Raw genomic sequence first — 15,273 nt, 5'->3', positions numbered from 1 at the left:
AAGGGGGGAGTCTCTTGGAGCCTTGCTTCTTAATATTCATGGCCTATACTAATACAAAGAGCAGAGGGGTGCTACTAGTACTAACTCTTACTTCATGTAACAGGTACCCACCATTGACAGTAAGTTCATGGTGGCACAGAAGGCGGAGAAGCAGCGCAGCGACACGTCAGGGTTCCTGCTGAAACAGAGCCTCCTCCTGCCGTACAAGCCACGCGGGCCAGACTTCTTCCCCCACCGGTCACCCAGAAGACCCCCTCCCGTCTCGCTGAAGGACTTATTCCGAGAAGAAAACATCTTGGAGAAGAAGCCGCCGGATTTTACCCTAGATGACTTTCATGTGGACATGTCTCAGGTGCCAACAATGCCCAGGAGAGAGCTGCAGAGAGCAGCGTTGTCGAAACAGAACTATAATAAGATGATTAAGATGTTAAGTGAAGAGTTTTCACCGAGACAGGAGGAAGTCAACACTACAGAGGTCCGTGGGGAGGATGTTGGAGTGCCTGAGTTCAAACACAGAATCCCACAGAGACAGCTCATGATTGGTGAGTATCTAGGCTAAAGGTCATACTGACTTGATTTTAAATAATATGTTGATGACATCCTGTGGGCACCAGAGCCTGCATAGAAAACAAAGTTTGGCTCCCCAAAAATTGCCTTCATTGTGAAAACAAAGTGTTCAGCAAGGAACAAATGACTGAACACAGAGATCATTGTATATCAGACTATCTTTATCTATGTTGTAAACTTCTTTCATATCATACCGGGGTAGTACATATAAATGGCAAAAAATTGTGATGGAGAAAAGGCATATGATGATGAAACTAACATCTGTTTCTCAGTGTTGGATGAAAATTGTGAATTGCTGAAACAAGAATACACAACAAGGCTAAGGCTCTTGTACACAAAACATTAGTATGTGATTGTATTTTTTTTTTTTAACTCCTTCTTTTTATTGATATTTTCACATATATATTGGACAGAAAGTATGGCATGTATACAAAATAAAGAAACACATGTGTAAACCACAAAAGTAAAACACAAAATCAGGAGACAATGGTGTATGATCATTAAAAGAAAATAATATAAGTGATGAGGAACCCTAGAAATCACAAACTATTAAAGAAACTAAGCTGAAAGGACACTATAAAGTTTACCCCACTTCCCAATATGTTTCTGAATCTTATCTTGTCTTTTTGCAATTATGTATTCCAATTTTTGAAAGTAAGAAATGTAAGAAATGAAACCTTGTAAGTCTAACCTTTTCTGGCGATATTTAAATATGTAATGTTTACCTGAAAGGATAATGAGATTAGACAGGGTTGGGCATGTTGGGTATGTGATTGTATTAATGATTTGCGTCCATGATCCACACCAGAAATGGCAGCCATCATCAGTGACTCCATGAAGCTGCTGAGAGCCACGATGGAGAGTGAAGATGAGGAGGAGGAGCTGGAGACACGGGTCAGCTCAGGACCTCTGCTGCACCAGAAAACTCACAGGTACGGTTGTCATGGTTACTGTTGTCATGGTTACTGTTGTCATGGCTACTGTTGTCATAGTTATTGTTGTCATACTAGTAATTTTTTTTGTCATAGGTACTATTGTCATAATTACTGTTGTTATGGCATTACACTACATTTAGGAGACCCCCTCCACACACCATCTGAAAACTTGCAAGTACTGTTGTCATAGAAATACAATGTACTGTAAGACTATATGTTCTAAGGATACCAGTGTCATGTATGTGGTGATGATACAGAATCGTAAGGAAAAGATGTCTTCAGAAACTGTTCCAGCTAACAATGTCCTTGTGTTGTTCATGTATTTTTGTCATTGTCGTGAGTGTTGGTTAAGTAAGTCATCACATATCCATTGTCACTCACATTAACCTTCCTGTCCACACCGTCAGTCGCGGGGTGTTCCTCACAGCACCCCCCACCGCAGCACCCCCATCCACACCCTCCACTGCACCCGTGTCCAAGCAGCTCTCCAGATACCCCAGCACAGCCTTACCCCCTACGACGGCATCCCCCACCCCCTTCCACGACGCCGCGACTCCCAGTGAGCCACCCGGAACGGCAGAGCTCATGTTGTACCACCCGGACACCCCAAGCACGGCCCTCCCCACCTCCGCTGGAAGCACCGACCTACCGCTGTCTGCACCACCTACCGCAGAGCCTACAGACTACCTAACCCCGTACACCACCACCCAGGCCTCCATGCCACAGCTGAACACACCTCCTACTGCCGCACTTGTGGCACAGAGGGCTCTGTACTCAAGGATGCCCAGTACAGCCCCTGTCAGACCCCCTGATACAGTCAAATCGGTCCCCCTACCATCAACGGCCCCTGGCTTGCTACCCTCCCATCCTGAGAAGGTTAAGGACCCTGCAAGGGGGTTATTACTAGAGGGGTACCCAACGCTACCCCCTATAGCAAGTGAGAGGGCAAGCATCCCACCAACAGAGATGTCCATGCCTATGACTGCAACTTTCGAGGAAGAAACCGTCACGACAGAAACGGTGGAAGAAAAAATCCCGCCAAAGATATCAGAAGAGCCCAGCAAACGGGGCACTGCGACAGGAACAGCTAAGGGAACTCCAAAGACGCCAGGACGGCTCTCGAGAAGAGAAAAAGAGGTGTTAGAGGCAGTTAGGCAGCAGTAAGTCGTGCAGGGTGTGACCAGTGTGCGCTGAGACTAACGTTTAACACTGGACCTCACAAGCCATACATTCCTTGTAATGCCCCTTGTACTATTACTTCTTGTATCTCACTTTTCCAGATCACTGAGTGAAACTAATCAATATCTGTTATAACATCTTACATTTTACTTTACATATTAGGTGCAGAAACCGGGAAGGAGACTTCATTATGGAGCAGTCAGCTAGACATTAAAGCCATATTAACAAAAATATTGTTAAGCTAAGCTACCTCTATAACTAATATCCTTCTTCAATAGAATCATGAATTATTGTTTATTTCTTTCACAGGTTGCAGAGAAAATACACTTTGTCTTAAAACACCTATCACTATTCTAATCCATTCTTTTTGTACAGGAACACAAGTGTGGAGTATTTTGATAACCTTTTTGAATTCACCTAACAACTGTGGACTGCAGTGTTGCTAATGAGAAAAAAGTTACTTACTAATAGATAAACGAATATTCAGTCACATTACTGTCACATTTAACAATTTATGCTTAACACATATTCTAACCAGTACAAAATTGTTGTGCTGTGACATTAACATTAACGCAAGACAGTTGACTGCACTTTGGTATTTTTTAAATCTGTTTTGTAATACTTTGTACTTATTTTATCATTCCTGAAAGTTTCTTGAAATTTTGGTTTCATCTGAGGAACATGGAACATGTAGTAACTCTGTACTCCATGTAATGCTTTTCTTCATTTTCTACCTCAGGTTGGTTTCTGAGTACCCCGAGGCTGATGCTCTGTTCAACACAGTCACAAACAAGTACTTCATGGGCAGTCGGAGGAGCGGCTCTCCTTTTGGTATGTTTAATTGCATTGTTGCTGTTGTTGCATAGCTTGATTTTGAAATTCTGATGTCTGTGAAGCTTGAATACGATCCCTTGTTGTCCTAGCAGGGCCCATTGAAAAATGCCAAGGGGCAGTATGTTTTGCTAAATAAAGTTTAAATGAAACGAAGAATGAAATTTAGTGAATTGAAATGATGTGACAACTCCTGTGATTGTGTTTGCCTGTACAGAGGCACAGGGAGAGGATGACACCATCTCCCCTACAGAGCTGGCAGTGCTGGATGCTATTGTCAACGGTGGACATGTTCTTAGCATCAAGGTAGGATCCTAACAATAGTTTGTGTTCATAAACCTGCATTTCTCCTGCAGTCTCTTAGTGTCACTGACAAAAGGTAGTGGATGCTACCTGAAATGTCTGACCGTTTCCATAATCATATCCAGTTGCTTTTTGGCAGATCATAACAGTAGTTACTACTCACTCTAAATGTAACTGTTATTCAGTTTATTACCAACTTAACAATCCAACGAGGTTTAGTAAGTATGAACATGTAACAATTTCCAGCTTATCTAATGCAAATGAAACACAGCCGAATGATAATTCTGATCTGTCTTTTGTTTTGTACCCATTCAGGCCCACTTTGTCAACCAACTCCCGGACATTGCACCCATCACCAACACACTGGTCTACCTCAACTTGTCCTTCAACGACTTCCATGTGAGTAGACTTTATGTAAAGATAAAGTCCCATAGCCTTTTTGAGGATGTAGGGGCAGTGGGTTGTTGATCCACTGTGTCTAGGGCACGGTAATGGAAGGCAAAGCACATCCCTCCCCTTCCACTGCCTTTTACCTTACCTACCGAAGTCAGGTACCCGTTTTACACCTGGGTGGAGGGAGGAAAGTCATGTTAAGGGTCTTTCCCAAGGTCACAATGTCTGCAAGGAATGGAACCCATGACTATTCGATCTTGTGTCCACTAGCCTGGCCACTTGTACATTTAGCATTTTAAGTACATGTGTGCAAGATAGTTATGACCTTCTGTATGTGTATCTGAAATTCTCACCATTAAAATATCTGTCTAATGTCCATGTATTTTCCTCTCCAGTCATTCCCCTCAGCAGTTTTGCTCCTGAAGAATCTGGAGATACTGAAGATGAGGAATAACCCCATCAATGAGATCCCACAAGGTGAGATGTGACAAAAATTGATTTTTCTGTGACCTATTGTCCTGTTGAATACACCTATTTCTTTCCAAAGAGAAGGGAAAAACACCAAAGAAGGTAGTGATATGAGCTAATTGATCTGTGCAGGATTGCTGTTTTCAGAAGAAATGTACTAATCTACAGGTACAATTGAATCACAAGTGACTTGTATGTACTGCCCCATTGTTACTGCTGATGCATACAGCCATGTAAGTAAACCATATTTAAAAGTACTGCAAGAAGATTCAAAACACTCATTTGTTATCCATCCAGGTATTTACAAGTTGAGGAAGCTGCGAACATTTGTCCTGTCCTACTGCATGGTGACAAGCCTCCCTCTCAGGTATGTATTTACAATTGCTCATCTTTATTTCATCTGTATGTATTTTCATTGATGGTGTCATGTGGCGTAATGGCGGTGTTTGACTCAGAACCAAGTGGTCCTGGGTTCAAATCCTGCCGTGCCACTGATGTTGTGCTCTTGGGTTTAAATATGCGGTTAAAAATGATTCAGCAGTACAGTACACATTGAAAACACATACATGTATTTGCTATGTTGTGAATGTGTGGCAAAAGTTTTGAGGCTTAATTACTGTTTTTTTCTCCTAGTTTCTACACCCTGACAGACCTCCAGTATGTGGACCTGTCCTACAACAGGATCTCCTTCCTACCAAATGATGTCAGGAGACTGCAGTAAGTATGGGTTTACAGAGCTTTATGCTGCGGTCATATTCATCGCAGGCTATGGTACAATTTTGATTTGTAGAATTTTGAAGCAAGCTGTGATAAAACCAACTGCCAATAAGGATCTTAGACAGCCTTTTCTATCTAAGACAGCTTAATTTTGCAGGACACAAGCATGTGACTATCTCAAGTATTGCTCTCAGATCACATGTGAATGGGCCCATACTATACTAGATAGATCTATCGGCTTTATATGACAGTTTTTATCACCCCCTTACTCCTTATGCTTTGCGGCGCTTACAATCCATGGACAAAATCAGGGATGGCAGACTTCACTTCCTTCAGAAACATACAGACAGATCCTAACAAAAGTTCACTCTCCTAGGCCCTTGGTTGACATAACAACTAGAAATGAATATATGCAATGTTAAGTTTGGATCCATTTTTCTTGCAGGAAACTGTATGACCTGAACCTGGAGGGTAACCAGTTGGCAGCCATGCCCTGTGGTGCCCTGAAACTGCGCCGTCTCAAGCATCTCAAGGTCAAGAACAACTTCATGCACCCTCTGCTGTGGAAGGAAAATGCTGAGAAAATGCCTCAGGTAGAAACTGTTGTCATTATTTGGGGTTCAGAGTTTGCAATGACTTCTGTATCTGTGTCTGTGTAGCCAGTATAACTGTCCTTTGGTGTAACACACCAGCTTCTGTATCTGTATCTACATAGCTGTTATAACTGCTATTTGACATAACACACTACGTAGCTTCTGTATCTGTATAGCTGGTGTAACCACCCTTCAGCATAACATCAACATTTCATGCATTGAAGAAAATGATTGAAAATGTTGTTTACTGGTAGCAACTACTGCTTACATGTACTTTTGTGAACTCTCAACTTGTAAAATGATTTGCTGTTTTGGTACTCATAATGAATTACCTACTAAGAGGTGTTCTGATTGGCTCACAGCGTTTGATTGACATGTGCTCGGTGGTGCTTATGAAGGATGACCTGTACCGCAGATACCGTAACCTGCCCGTTACCGCACAAAGCATCCTGGACAGGTGAGTTTTTGTAAGGTCAAGGTCAAAAGTAAAGGTCATTTTTTAGATGTTCGGAAGTATCTGTATTGGTATAGCCTGTATAACCACCCTTCGGTGTAACACACCAGCTTTGCCAAGTGATTGGTCATTACTTATCTTGATGAAGGCTACAGTGGTCGTTGAAAATTTAATCCTTGCATACTCTTTGTGTTGGAATAAAGTTCAGCATTGTACATTTTACTATGATTACTACCAACACAGAGTATACATAAATGCTTCCATGGCATTCTTGAGACTGCTTTTGAAGCTAGTTCATACCAGTGTTTTGTACTGTGATGAAAGATTATCAATACTTAATGTTAACTTTCTAGTTAATAAATGTCACCCTTTCCCCTCCCCAGTACTGACGGAGTGTGTGACTGTTGCCACGGTCCCCTGTACGGTCCAGGTATCCGCCTCATCAGGCCCTGCTCCAAGATCTTCGGCATCAGGAAACTCCCCTTCCTGTTTGTGGCCTGCTCTCCACATTGTCACAATGTCTTCATGACCAGCACGGCTTCTATCTCAAAACTACTCTACGAAGACGACTGATTTCTTGTCAACACTACTAACAGCAAAGATTTACTGTACTTACATGTACTTCATCACCTTTCTGGCACACAGACCCAAGCCTGGGTACCATCCTGGTTAGTTTATACCTGTTCCTGTAGTTGCTACTGGCCAACAGTTGATGGTACCCAGGCTATACAGACCCTATACCAAACAAGAAATAAGATATTTCACAGACTACCAGGAAGTACTGGAGGGTCCCTCATGTGATTCTCAGCTTCCTGAATTCCCCCCGTGTGGCCATTTCCTGTGTCATAACGAACATATCCAGTGGACAAGTTGATGCTGTGGAAAACATTCATCAATGAAAGAAGTCCGCACAAGTGTACATATCATTTATATGTTTAGTAATGTTGTGACTACAAATAGGACTATACTTAGTCTATTTTTCTATGGAAACTGTTGTGTAAATTACGTCCTTTGTAGTTTTGTTCTTCAAATTTCATCCAGTTTCTGGAATGTTAGAAAAATGCTGCAATTTTATAGTTGTAATGAATCAGTGTTTGTAAATATTTGATTAATAATAGTACTAGTCAGACTCAGAGATTTTATATACTAGTACTATGTTACCTCCAAATATTTTTAATGAAAAAAGTTTACGTGTTACATATCATATTCAGTGCCACATATCATAATTCTCATATCATAAACTAAGCACAAGATACGTATAAAAGGAATGATATATACTTGTACAGGTGTATCTTGCTTTTGCTGCTTACACTTGATGTTACAGTGTTAATTTTTGAGACATATCAAAGAATTCAGAGGCCTGCCCATGGCAAAAGGGCCAAGCATACACACTCTGTATGACTATGACTGAGTTGTAATAAAATAGTAAGATATTGCCTATTTTTGCTGTTGTGTCCTTGAGTTGTCAAGTCTATTTATGAAACATTTAGTTACAAAAGAAACTAAAGCTGACATCTAAAACTTGCATATTTGTAATGTTGGCTTTAAGAATATTATCTTCAATATTAGTGAGGTTAATGTATTTGAAAGGGGGGCATTAGAAAAATACACAAGTGTATTATTGGATATTTGGGTGCTTGGACTACACTACTTCCTTCGCTATTCAGCCTTTAGTATTCAGAAGGTGCCTCCTCACCATAAGTTTGTACGATTGTAATGCAACAAAATGTGAGTAGAGTTAGGCATTGTCATTTCACTTCAATCTATTCCAGGCAAACAGAGGAATGTATCTCAGATTTGGCACTGGTGTTACCATTTGGTATTTATTATTGCATCCTACTAGGCCCTTTTTGTACTAGGATAAAAATGTCCAGATCAAGCTGAATAGATTGGCGGCAGCGGGGAATGGTGACTGGCTTCGATCCTGTCAACTTTACCCCGGTGTGAACGCTCCCAATCCAGCTCAGTTCGGCTTAGCATGGCTCAGAAACAATCCATCTCGCTGGGTATTGCTGAGATAAAGTTGACCAGATCAAAGCCGGTCGCCAAAAGCACTCTATTTGGGTCGATACGGACAATTTTATCCTAGTCGAAAAAGGGCCTTAGTACAAAAAGGTCCTTAGTAGTAAAAGGTCCTTAGTGAGGAAAGGGCTTTATCCAGGCCTCCCCATCACAGCAGTCCCAGTGCTGCCTGCCTCATCAGGAGCTCAATCTCCTCTATCTCATCTCGGACTTCTTGTTCTTTCTCCACTTTAGCCATCTGGAAAATAACATGACACCATTTTAATACTGTTACAATAACTTCACAGTTGTTGCAAATGCAGAAATGGTATATTACCATTAAAGTTTTTGCAAGCTCACTGACATCTCACAAAATTATAACACTGAAAATACATGAATTTAACATCGTATATAAACATATATCGGCACAAGTATTTTATATACATGTAGTACTAGTTCTGGGAGTACACACTTGTTTCATCCCCGAGCTCAAAATGCATCTAAAACTTCCTTTTCCTTTGGCCTCCTACTGCCAAATAATACCAATCAATTCAGATAAATGCATTTACAGAAAGAAGAAAGAGGCACAAACCTGATTTGCTTCTAGTTTCTCCCCACCAGCCTTCCTTTGCTTCAGTTTCTCGATCTGTTGTAACTTTTTCCTGAGGGTTTTCAGCTGCTTGTCTACCGAGGAACCGGCCGAGCTCGAGACTGGCTTTTCTTCTACTTCAACCTTCTTCTCCGCTTTCTTGGGCAGATTTGTGTCCAGAGAGGCAAGGATCTGTGGGTCTAGTTCTGGCCTGGGAAGGTAAGTAGAGACTTGTCAGGAATGGATGTTGGATTACAATTAGATGTATTAATGTTACATGTTATATCATATTATACTAATAGGCTTTGGAGTCATGAAGTCTAAAGTTGAATGGATTTACTAGCTTGCAATGCTATCCACTATGTCAGAGAGAGAGAGAGAAATGGTTTCTTGAAAACAAACACTCGGTAATAAAAAAAGAAGACTGTGCTACACAATCTCTTGCTACACCTTGTAGTAAAATAAAACTTAATAGTTGGATGTTTTCTACATGTATCAGATGTAAACGTTAAGTTAAATGACTTCTACATGTATGATACTAGTACTTATTACTACTAATACTAATACAAATGTACTGAGAATTATGGGAAAGATTTATACACATGTATAATCATGCTTAGTTACCTCACACCAGCTGCGTCGTCCTGTAGAAGCCATATCTGTTGTCTGAGTTTGGAGGCTAGAGGATGGTCCTGTTTCGCCTTTGCTTCAGCCAGTTTCTCTTTCAGTGTTTCCAGAGGGTCGTCATGTGGTGTGCTGTCACCCCAGTCTGACACGCGGCCCTCGCTTTGTGCCGGTTTCTTGTTGTTTCTCCTTTTCTTGTTCTTCTTAGCAGCTTTGGAAACTCCAGACTGTAGTTCTGTATCTAAAGAAAAGAAAATATGATATCTAACCTATCAATACTATATCTAACTTGTAATTGTAGCGCTGTTATTAGTTGAAAACCAGGGAAAACTCATCGTCAGACAGAACTTCTAGCTTCTGTTTGACTTGATGTTTATACCAGTACATAGCCACTATATTAGCAAAGTTATTGTTATGAACAAGGACGATAAAGATCATATAAAAGTTAAAGTCTCTGCTACGAACAAAATTGTAACTTTTAGCATTGGAAAATGGAAGGACAAAGAAAAAGACGAGACAAAGGAAACATTTTTTTGTACTCACCCGCCATGCTGATGATGATACTGAAATGCCTCCCGAAAGGACCAGGAAATAGAAAGAAAAGAAACCTGATGACCCAGATGTTGTCTAGTTATAACAAATGACTTATAGCAAGTCTAATCGTCCTAACAACTTGTTGGGGCGAAATACACGAGCAAAATACCGAAGATGTATTTTGCACAAGAATAGACTGGGAAAAATCAAAGAATAACCTAAAACAGAAACATTCTACTAGTTCGTTTTCTTTTCATTCAGGCTAGTTAGTGCAAGGAAGAAGGAGGTTATAGGGGGAGTTAGTGTCTCTCAAATGGCCCCAAAAATGAAACATAAAACCATTGAGGAAGGATGCTCGAAGCAAGTGCTAGTTGCTGCAGATTTTTCCCGAAAAAATCACCCAAGGCCTTGCTCAAGAACTGTTTACTAGTACCTTGGAGCGTTGGAAGCCCTCCTAAATTACCGTGAAGCGTTGCCTTGATGCCCCCATCCAGACCCTCAAATATGTAACCTTCACATTTCGCAAAGAAATTAAAGTAGCACACGGAAGGAAGGCTACACATTTGCCGGATGTTAGAACTAGAAATCCTTACATCCGCTCCGACCGATCGCAATCATCCTCGGCCCGGGGCGGTACATAACTGTCTACGGACAAAGGAAAAACCGCCCGGATGACAGGAGATTACAATTTCTACTCTTTTCATCCGCTTCGAATTCCATCCGCAGTGTTGTCCGGCTCTAGCCTCCGACGCAGGCACCGTAGTAGGCTCACTGTACACGCATTATGTAACGTTACTGTTCTCTTCTTGCTATACCGGGGCCGTCATCGAGGCTAGCTTTTAGTCATGTTATGATGTATGCATGCTGCCAACACGTGCTTTCTGAAAATAGTGTATATTCATGCAATTGTGCTAGTACAATTCAAATTGTCTAGCAATTGTCTATACCGGTTAGTAAGACATGTGTCCACTTGACACCGCTCAATTAAGTCATGGCTTTTAATTAAGCAATCAGTAAAAATGTAAAAAAAAAATCTACCTCCTGATGGATGGATCTACGATGGTTTTCTGTTAAATGTTTTTCTTTTACACAATACAAATTTGTATGCATGAATGTAAATAGGACAACGACGTACAAAAAACAGGAAAATTTACTCAACTCGACCGACATAGACGACCATGTTATGTAAACTGCGTGTCAAGTAGCTTTCACGTCAAAATTGGTTCATTTTTAGGTCATTTCAATAAATGCGTAAGAAAATATATAAGGTTTAATGTATTTCATTCGAAGTTGAGCACAATTTAGGGAATATCATACTTATACATCTAAAGCAACGTTAGGTTTTGATATTGTTCAATATGTTCATGAAATCAAATCCCGACAAATGCCCAAAGGCTGCGTACGTGGAACAGAAATTGCGGAAATTGTATGAATAAATCATTAAAGATGGACGATGAATACACATATAGCGTGGCCGAATTGTACACGTCTCACTTGGACCACACGTGCTGGTGTGGTTTGCGACACCGTTGAAAGATAGGAGCTACTTTCGTTTCGTCTTTTCGGAAAACAGACGAAAATGGCCAAACTTTTCTCCCTGGTTCCTCTTTTGATTGCACTGAGGTGCGTTTCATGCATTCCCAACCTTTGTCCAAATTGTCGAGCTCTTTATTCGGGTTGTAGCATGGACGAAAGTGCCAGCGTGCACAACAACGGGGCGCTAGCCTCCTTTTCTCCGCAGTGTGTCGTCTGCGATGCCGTGCCGTTTTATGGCGGGGGTCGGGACGTCATCCCAACGTGCTCGTCCGTGGAAAAGACGTCCTCTCTGTGGCTCCGAAGTTACCACCTGGCCACCCTGTCCTCGTCTGACGTGGGACATCTGAAACATCTGGAAAATCTCTACATAGAACCAGGTGAGGTACCCAAGTGATCCAAACAATCCGTATCTGTACAGCCCGTACAACACACCGGCTTCGCAGGCACAAACGCGAAGCTACTAGTATAACACACAGCACCTGCATGGCTATAATACAGCGAACTATCTGTTACACTTATAACCTTTATTTGCACATCTTTGTAAAGTTATATGGTGATAATACCTCTACTGTACTATATAGTGTAGAAAAAAAATTGCCAAATGGGGAAATGGATAAAAAGTGTCATTCTCAATGTCCGGCCCAACATTAGAGGCTAGGGATTCGAACCCTGAACTTTTACTAGTTTTAGATTAAAATCCTAACCACAGGGCCACCTTAGCTTTTCTCATTAGGAAGCGAGTCTGCTTGGGATTCGAATCCCGATCCTTTAGATCTTAACCCTAACCACAGGATCACCTTTTCTCATCAGGAAACCTTGTCCGTCTGGAGATGGGCACGTTTGCCGGGCTGCATTCCCTACGGCGCCTGTCCCTGACACGCAACAAGCTGGCGTTTCTCGGAACGGGGTGGCTGATCCAACCCAACGGCCGCCTTAACCTGGCTCACAACCACATAGCCTACATACAGGACGGGGCGTTCGGCTCGGTGGATGGCGACTGTCGGACGATGGTCCTGCTGCTACAGTGGAACAGGCTGCACGTCATCCAACCAGGTTACTTCAGACAGCTTTGCATGCTAACGGTCCTGGACCTTCGGTACAACAGAATTCACACCATACACAAAGGTATGGATAAAGTTCAACTTTTTTTGCAAGTATATTTCTGTTTTTTGTCCCTCTTTCCATTATTTCTTCTTCCCTCCTCGCTCCTTATGTTTACTGTACTTACTTTAATTTTTGTTTATTTTTTCTTTTATTTGCCTCTTGATTATGTTTTATTCATGTTCAAGGCCACTGAACTGGTCTACCTTGACTTTAAGAAAATAGAAGGTTGGACATCCAGGTAATGAGATACCGAAGAAAACTGTCACCCAAGCAACTGGATAGGTTTTGAAAACTGTCAGACGTTTTAAGTAGCATCCACTACTTTCCGTCAGCGACTGACAGAATCTCTCTAGTTGAACAGGTATTTATCCAAATTGCTTCATCTTATTTCAGGTAGTTTCAATGCGCCGTACCGACTCCGAATTCTGCTTCTTGCCGGTAACAAGCTAAAGGTAGTCACCTCAGACTGGTTCCCTAGGCCTCCGATAGAAATACCAAGACCGAGACTGCTCAGTCGCGTGGACTTGGCACAGAATCAAATCCAATACATCGAACCCGAGGCGTTCATGTATGCCCCTCTTTTGGAGTTTCTTGGTCTCTCCAACAATCAGATCACGAGTCTACACGAGTATCAGTTCAGGTTCGAGTACTCATTGCCGGCGTTCCCAAGCATCACCTTGATACTAGAGGGTAACCCCATTCGCTGCACGTGCGCTCTTCGGTGGTTCCTAAGATCAGGTCGGCTCTTCAACGCTCAGTCGGATTTCGGGCTGTTGGCCTGCAGTTATCCTAAAGAGTTGGAAGGCACCAAGCTGAGCAACTTCACAAGCGACATGGAAGCGACCATGCAGTGCCCAACTCCAAAAGCAACCGTAACAGCGTTGGATGATGGCCGAACCTTCCGGTGTGAGGTGTGTTGGGAAGAGGGACCAACCGAACTGATTGAATGGACTCTTCCGAACGACACTAAAATCATCACTAACGTATCGTTTGGAACGAGAATACAAGTCAACCTTGGGGACATAAACGCCACGACATCTTTCTCCTTCAATCCAAGTGGTTTCAACTGCTGCCATCCCAAATCAGTCCCTGACAATGATTCAACGGTCGTTACCGAACATTGCAACTTTGTGAGCAAGACGCTCTCGTATGTCACCATCAGTGAATTCCTGGTGAATGGTAAAGATCTATCTTGTACAGCGTCCTTTCTCTCAGACGGAACAAACATTACAGCTCATCACAATGTGCAAGGACCGGTAGACAAGACGACATCGTTTAGGATCATTCATGACATACTTAACGCAACGCCCTCTTCACTAGGCATGTCGACAAAGAAAAGATCAGGAACAGAAGAAACGTTTGTCATCCTAAACTCAGAACAACGCACCGCTAATTTTTACGACTTGCTCATCACCACGTGCTTGACATCATCGGTTTTCGCACTGGGTTGTTTTCTGGTTACCGCGTTAAGAGCGGCACGCGAGCGCAAGCGACAGGAAGACAATATGAACCACGATCGTGATGACCCGTTCTCCCATCACACGTACGAAACCGTGGATGGCCAACCCCCGCTCTGTCATCATTACGAAGTCATCCGAGACGATCAACTGGAGAACGACTATGTCATCACGCCGTACGCTGTTGCTGTAGCAGGTACCTACCACACGGACTTGCGTTTGCCCACTAGGACCGAAACTAGACAGTCTCCCCGTCCACACAGGCACAACTTTGGGGCGGCTGGAAACATCCAAAACGCCCATCCACACAAACGCAACTTTGGGGCCGTTGGGAACGTCAAAAATGACCAAGACGCCCGGAGCAAGAAAATCGAGGCAGTTGTCGGAAATGAAGATGCCTTGCGTGCCAAGAAAGATCATCTCTGGACTGGGCGCGATAGATTTAAAATAACCCAAAGCCAGGTTGACGTTGGCTTCGTTGGTGAGGCTACAAAAGGGTTAGACAGCTCTGTGCGAGACTCAATCAATGAAGTAAAAGAGCCTGATGAAGATGACCGTGTCACGTGGCTTTAGCTGGAACATTTCAGCAAGAAATCATAATGGGAATTTATTGGACATCATGTTTTTTCGTTGTAAAACTTTTATTAACATTTTGTTTTAAGGATTAAGTGTGGAACTCTACATGTGTAAAACCTGTCTATGACCTTCAATGTGTATAGAGACATATAGGAGATTTTAACATACATTTGTATAACATAAAAAAAGACTTATGAAATTGTGGCACTGTATAAAGCGATTATCAAGCTGTTCATAGACCAATGGATAAAAGTAGTGATGAAAAAGTACTTTTGGTTTCCTTTTCATGAATACTAGTAAATTGAATGTCTTTTATCAACAACTACCTGGTATAGCACCTATTCATATCACATTTCATCATGTCAGTGAAAAACACTTAAATTCTATGAGAGTAAAACTACACTCAGTGTAC

General features: G+C 42.1%; 3 protein-coding genes across 4 annotated transcripts; 2 read left to right on the top strand and 1 right to left on the bottom strand.

Moving 5' to 3' along the window:
* Positions 1-108: 108 nt before the first annotated feature.
* LOC109485076 (leucine-rich repeat-containing protein 63-like) lies at positions 109-7,307 on the top strand. Of its 2 annotated transcripts, XM_019788507.1 has the most exons (12): positions 109-542; positions 1,376-1,499; positions 1,910-2,662; positions 3,421-3,512; positions 3,730-3,818; positions 4,131-4,214; positions 4,604-4,685; positions 4,974-5,043; positions 5,310-5,393; positions 5,839-5,986; positions 6,349-6,443; positions 6,824-7,307. In XM_019788507.1, exons 1-12 carry the CDS (start codon positions 128-130, stop codon positions 7,011-7,013), a joined length of 2,226 nt encoding a protein of 741 aa, XP_019644066.1. In that variant the 5' UTR covers positions 109-127; the 3' UTR covers positions 7,014-7,307. The 2 variants fall into 2 exon arrangements, with proteins under 2 accessions (XP_019644066.1, XP_019644065.1); XM_019788506.1 differs by lacking the exon at positions 1,910-2,662.
* Positions 7,308-7,419: 112 nt separating this feature from the next.
* On the bottom strand, positions 7,420-10,334 carry LOC109485078. The gene is made up of 4 exons (XM_019788508.1): positions 10,198-10,334; positions 9,655-9,895; positions 9,034-9,241; positions 7,420-8,700 (listed from the first exon to the last, which is right to left on the bottom strand). Exons 1-4 carry the CDS (start codon positions 10,202-10,204, stop codon positions 8,611-8,613), a joined length of 546 nt encoding a protein of 181 aa, XP_019644067.1. The 5' UTR covers positions 10,205-10,334; the 3' UTR covers positions 7,420-8,610.
* Positions 10,335-11,872: 1,538 nt separating this feature from the next.
* LOC109484992 (leucine-rich repeat and immunoglobulin-like domain-containing nogo receptor-interacting protein 4) lies at positions 11,873-14,858 on the top strand. The gene is made up of 3 exons (XM_019788364.1): positions 11,873-12,101; positions 12,535-12,849; positions 13,222-14,858. Exons 1-3 carry the CDS (start codon positions 11,873-11,875, stop codon positions 14,856-14,858), a joined length of 2,181 nt encoding a protein of 726 aa, XP_019643923.1.
* Positions 14,859-15,273: the final 415 nt, after the last annotated feature.

This window comes from Branchiostoma belcheri, unplaced genomic scaffold, assembly GCF_001625305.1.
Source record: "Branchiostoma belcheri isolate BF01 breed outbred unplaced genomic scaffold, Haploidv18h27 scaffold72, whole genome shotgun sequence".
NCBI classification, from domain to species: Eukaryota; Metazoa; Chordata; class Leptocardii; order Amphioxiformes; family Branchiostomatidae; genus Branchiostoma; species Branchiostoma belcheri.
This window is presented reverse-complemented; position numbering and strand designations above follow the sequence as displayed.

What these genes read in the sequence shown, in the direction of transcription:
- LOC109485076 (XM_019788507.1), top strand. Translation starts at nt 128, where the DNA reads ATGGTGGCACAGAAGGCGGAGAAGCAGCGCAGCGACACGTCAGGGTTC. An exon ending in GACATGTTCTTAGCATCAAG is followed by an intron (nt 3,819 to 4,130) that starts GTAGGATCCTAA and finishes GTACCCATTCAG; the next exon opens with GCCCACTTTGTCAACCAACT. An exon ending in ATGCTGAGAAAATGCCTCAG is followed by an intron (nt 5,987 to 6,348) that starts GTAGAAACTGTT and finishes ATTGGCTCACAG; the next exon opens with CGTTTGATTGACATGTGCTC.
- LOC109485078 (XM_019788508.1), bottom strand. An exon ending in GACGACGCAGCTGGTGTGAG is followed by an intron (nt 9,242 to 9,654) that starts GTAACTAAGCAT and finishes TTACCTTCCCAG; the next exon opens with GCCAGAACTAGACCCACAGA. An exon ending in AGAAACTAGAAGCAAATCAG is followed by an intron (nt 8,701 to 9,033) that starts GTTTGTGCCTCT and finishes GTTATTTTCCAG; the next exon opens with ATGGCTAAAGTGGAGAAAGA.
- LOC109484992 (XM_019788364.1), top strand. Translation starts at nt 11,873, where the DNA reads ATGGACGAAAGTGCCAGCGTGCACAACAACGGGGCGCTAGCCTCCTTT. An exon ending in AAATCTCTACATAGAACCAG is followed by an intron (nt 12,102 to 12,534) that starts GTGAGGTACCCA and finishes TTTTCTCATCAG; the next exon opens with GAAACCTTGTCCGTCTGGAG. An exon ending in AATTCACACCATACACAAAG is followed by an intron (nt 12,850 to 13,221) that starts GTATGGATAAAG and finishes ATCTTATTTCAG; the next exon opens with GTAGTTTCAATGCGCCGTAC.